At 48.5% G+C, this 1,475-nt stretch overlaps 1 protein-coding gene across 1 annotated transcript in view; it reads left to right on the forward strand.

Annotated features, from left to right (window-relative positions):
* The first annotated feature begins 243 nt into the window (after positions 1-243).
* LOC137628611 (uncharacterized) overlaps positions 244-1,475 on the forward strand; it is a 9,213-nt gene continuing 7,981 nt past the window's right edge. The window contains exon 1 of the mRNA XM_068359765.1: positions 244-916. Coding sequence (XP_068215866.1) covers positions 244-916 — 673 coding nt within the window. The remainder of the gene's footprint in view (positions 917-1,475) is intronic.

A 1,475-nucleotide genomic window follows, 5' to 3' on the forward strand; every position in this document is an offset into this window, starting at 1 on the left:
TCGGAACGCACTGGTGACTGACGTCTGCACGTGCACGCTTTGCATGACATGTTGCCCTACCTGGCAGCTGCAGGCCATAATCTCTACACCAAATCTATTTATGTCTACCTGCAGTGACTGGCACAACTGTCTATTCAGCACCCCGAGGTCCACCACCAGTTCCACAATGGATATCACGTAGTGCGGCGCTCAGATCGGTACTGGGCCGGCTTGTCCACAGATCTTCTGATCGAGCAAGTGCTCATGAGAAGTGTGAAAACCACAGGGGGACTGACAATGGGCCATGGCATGAGCGAGTTGCAAAGGATCATGTGGCTGCTGTCCACCCCCATATATGCAGAGGTCAACATGGCCTTGCAAGACTACACATTAGTGCCGTATGGGACCAGTGACCAGCACAAAGAACAAAGAGTAGCTCGACAAGCACGGGACACAGATGACACGCACAAACTCATTGGCTACCTGTCATCAAATGATCCCTTTGGAAACGATCCAACTCTGCAAAGCATTGACACTAGCATCACAGCTGGAGATTCTGTCAATGCTGACCAAGCAGCGTCAGTGGGCAGGAAGATCTTAGATGGAATGGTTGGCAAAAAGGTTCTTGATCACACGTTCAAGAAAAAAAATCAGGTTGTGACTTTAGACACACGTTCATCAGTGAAAAAAGGCAAAGAATCTGTTCTGATAGATACACAACTGTTGTTCCAACGTCTGAGTACGGCAGGATCACGCTGCGATGACCTCACTGATGTCTTCAAGTACGAACTATGCAGTTACCCACCAGCACTGTTTCAGACCATTGATATCCTGCTTGGGGCCGACAAGCCAACGCTAGCCGAGGCCATTTGGAAACAACTCCCCCTTGCCGTTCGCAACACAGTGCTGCCACAGAATGTGCAATATGTTTTGGATGGTGGGGCATTGCTACAAATAATTCCTTAGAATTTTGGCGAGACCTATGAAGGAATCTCCAGTCACTACATACGATATGTTGGAGACAGGTATGGTAAAGCTGTCAAAGTGTTTGATGGATATGTGAGCGCACCCTCCACCAAAGATGTAGCGCACAGCAGGCGCGTTCGATCTCACAGGAGTCCCCTTGTCAACTTCACAAAGGACATTGTATGTACTATGAAGAAAGATGACTTTCTTGCCAACCAAACAAATAAACAAAGCTTCATCAATATACTGAGTGATGACCTTCAACGGCAGCAAAACGATGTTCTTCATGCCAGGGCAGATGCAGATGTCCTCATAGTGGAGACAGCCATTGCATGTGCAAACACCAAGGACACCGTGGTAGTTGGCGATGACACCGATCTTCTTGTTCTCCTATGTAGTCGTGCAGGGCCCACATCACACAACCTGTTCTTCCGACCTGAGCCTAACCTGACGTCAAGGAGGCAAGCAAGATGTTGGAATATCGAGCAAGTGCAAAAGACACTTGGACGCCATGTGTGTGACATTTGGCT

This window comes from Palaemon carinicauda, chromosome 36 (genome assembly GCF_036898095.1).
Source record: "Palaemon carinicauda isolate YSFRI2023 chromosome 36, ASM3689809v2, whole genome shotgun sequence".
In the NCBI taxonomy this organism is placed as follows: Eukaryota; Metazoa; Arthropoda; class Malacostraca; order Decapoda; family Palaemonidae; genus Palaemon; species Palaemon carinicauda.